This window comes from Cryptomeria japonica, chromosome 1, assembly GCF_030272615.1.
Source record: "Cryptomeria japonica chromosome 1, Sugi_1.0, whole genome shotgun sequence".
Classification (NCBI taxonomy): domain Eukaryota; kingdom Viridiplantae; phylum Streptophyta; class Pinopsida; order Cupressales; family Cupressaceae; genus Cryptomeria; species Cryptomeria japonica.
The window spans coordinates 486,913,833-486,916,406 of NC_081405.1; the positions used below are offsets into that span (position 1 = coordinate 486,913,833).

General features: G+C 40.3%; 1 protein-coding gene across 1 annotated transcript; it reads right to left on the bottom strand.

The window, feature by feature from the left end:
- Positions 1 to 627: 627 nt before the first annotated feature.
- On the bottom strand, positions 628 to 1,068 carry LOC131033029 (uncharacterized). Its single transcript, XM_057964175.2, has one exon. The coding sequence runs from the start codon at positions 1,066 to 1,068 to the stop codon at positions 628 to 630; it is 441 nt and encodes a 146-aa protein (XP_057820158.2).
- Positions 1,069 to 2,574: the final 1,506 nt, after the last annotated feature.

A 2,574-nucleotide genomic window follows, 5' to 3' on the forward strand; every position in this document is an offset into this window, starting at 1 on the left:
GAAGGAGATGTCAATAATGTCTGGATCAATTCAGACTAAATGCCCCCCCCATAACAACTTCCTCTAGAGTGAAGTTGGTAAGTAGCGTGGAACTGGAAATGGTTTTGCAAAGGGAAAAACTAGAGTGAAAGATAAGAATAATCGATAAAAATTTAGCCAAAGTGTGGTGAGAGCTGCAATAATTATCTTTTATGGTGTTTCCTAAGGCATGCGTCTGCCAGCTCCGGTAAGCATGCGAAAGGACACCTCTTAATTCGCCCGCCATCATGCAAAGATCTTTATTATGGGGAAATCTTAAGTTCCAGTTATAGCAATAAGTGATGTACTTGCTATGGTCTATCAATTTAATGATTAAAAGTTGATGCTGCAATCCTTCAATAACACAATTATCGATGGTCGGACACGTTAGCACCGGACCAGTGCGGTAGAGAAAATGGGGTCCACTAAAAGCCACCTTGGCATAGCCCACCCAATTCAAATTCAAATTTTTGTCCTACAGCTTGACATCGCAAACAGGCCAAAACCTCCACCCGTAAAAAAGGACATAGCAAGTCATTGGCTAGTAGAGAAATTTTGGTCTCTCCTGATTAGGGATTTCTATCTGTTAGAAAGTGAATCTAGGTGTCTCTAGCACCTCATACCTTTCATCTCAAGGCCCGCTGCAGTTAGAGAGTCAGCCACCAAATTTCCCTCTCTATAAATGTGTTGAATTTGAAATTCCTCAAGCCAGACTATCATAGACCATATGTCCTTGAGTATGTTGCTAATCATCCAACTAATCCCTAAAACTCCTTTAGCCACCTCAATAATCAGCTTAGAGTCCCCTTCAATGATCAGTCTTTTAGCATTAATATCGAGAGCCAATTTAAGCCCCGAGAAGAGTGCTAGGGCTTCAACCGTGTTACTCAAGGCAGAGCCAAAATTCCCTGCATAGGCCAGAATCAGGTCGCCCAAGATATCCCTTATAATTTCACCTCCAGCCACAACTCCACTGCGAGTGGTGCCGTCAAAGTTAAGTTTGAGCCATGAGGGGGGTGGGGCCGACCATCTAGTGTTAAGCCTCTCCATTTTTTTAGAGTTGTCATATCAAAGGAAGTTGTCAGGAAGATTTCATGTCCTAATCCAATTGCAATCCATCACCAGAGGGGCAGCTTACGGTTTTTTCCATTTGCAGACCAAAGCGTTCTCCCTGAGGAGCTTTTCTGTTATGCCAACCACAGTGTCAACAGAGTTATTAGTCTCACGGAAGATCTTGTTGTTACTTTCCTTCCAGGTATTCCAACAAATATGGGGAGGGATTAGTTTCCAAAATTATCTAATCAGAGGGTGGGCAGAGGGGAACTTCCAGTTGTTGATAAACTACTGCAAGTCTTCCAAGAAGGTCCACACAATGTTGAATTTATGTAAAACTTTGTGCCAGACCATAGAAGTGAAGGGGCAATGGATAAATGGATGATTTATGCTTTCCTTAACCCAATTACACAGAACACACCGATTGGCTAACAGGAAGCCTCTCCTTTTAAGGTTATCAATAGTTAGGATCTTCCCATGCAGAGTCGTCCACCAGAAGAAGTTTATTTTAGGGATAAGCTGAGAATTCCAAACTTCTCTCCAGCTTTAGCAGTCATTCACAGGGGCGAACAAGAGATTGTAGGCTAAATTTACACTAAAAGACCCCGAGGGATTCATAGCCCAAAAAAACTTATCAGCATGAGGGTATTGGGGGATCCTAACCTCCTCAAGAAGAGATTGTAACTCTCCCACCAAATGGCCCCAATGAGTATTATCTCCTAGACCTTCAACAAGCCTCAACCAGTAGCGAGAGGGAGATATGTAATTCATCACAAGAGGACCCAATGAGTCCTTGAGAGTTCCCATGAGGCAACTGAAGTAGGAAGAGGCCAGGGTGTTGGCATTTGGCATTATATCAGACAAGGAGAGATTGTTGGCATTTCAATAAAGATATTGAGAAGGTTGTTGATGATAATGGATATAACTGATTAAGGATATTTACTATCTTAATATTATTATTTTGTCATTGATGTCAAGAAATTGATTTTCTAATTTAGTATGATGTTGCCATATCTTGAGAAGTATGATTTGATGAGTATAAAGATGTCGATAAAAGACACAGAAAGAATATGATGAATAAGGGGAAGGAATAAGTTTTTCAATGGGCAACTATTACTGAGTTAGACAATGATGAGATCATGATGTTTAGATTATTTTGATATCATACATATGTTATTGATTGTAAGGTTAATACTATACTATGTTACCGAGCAAAGAACCTAGTCGGTTAACCCTAAGGAACCTAGACAGTAAACCCTAAGATTATCACTATCGGTTAATGAAGGTGGAATGTCTACCAAGTGAAGTTTAGTATTTACCGAGTTGCAACCAAGTAATAACAGAATGCATTAAATGAATAAAAGCATTATTTAATGAAGGAAGCTGATGAGCTGGCTATGATTAAATGATTGGTATGCCATGAATGAAGTTTGTTAAAGAATCTATGGCAAAGGAAAATCGGCAGGGAGATCTACAGCTCAGATTGAACCACAATACCCTAGC

Excerpts from the sequence above, each read along its gene's own strand:
- LOC131033029 (XM_057964175.2), bottom strand. The coding sequence starts at position 1,068 with ATGGAGAGGCTTAACACTAGATGGTCGGCCCCACCCCCCTCATGGCTC.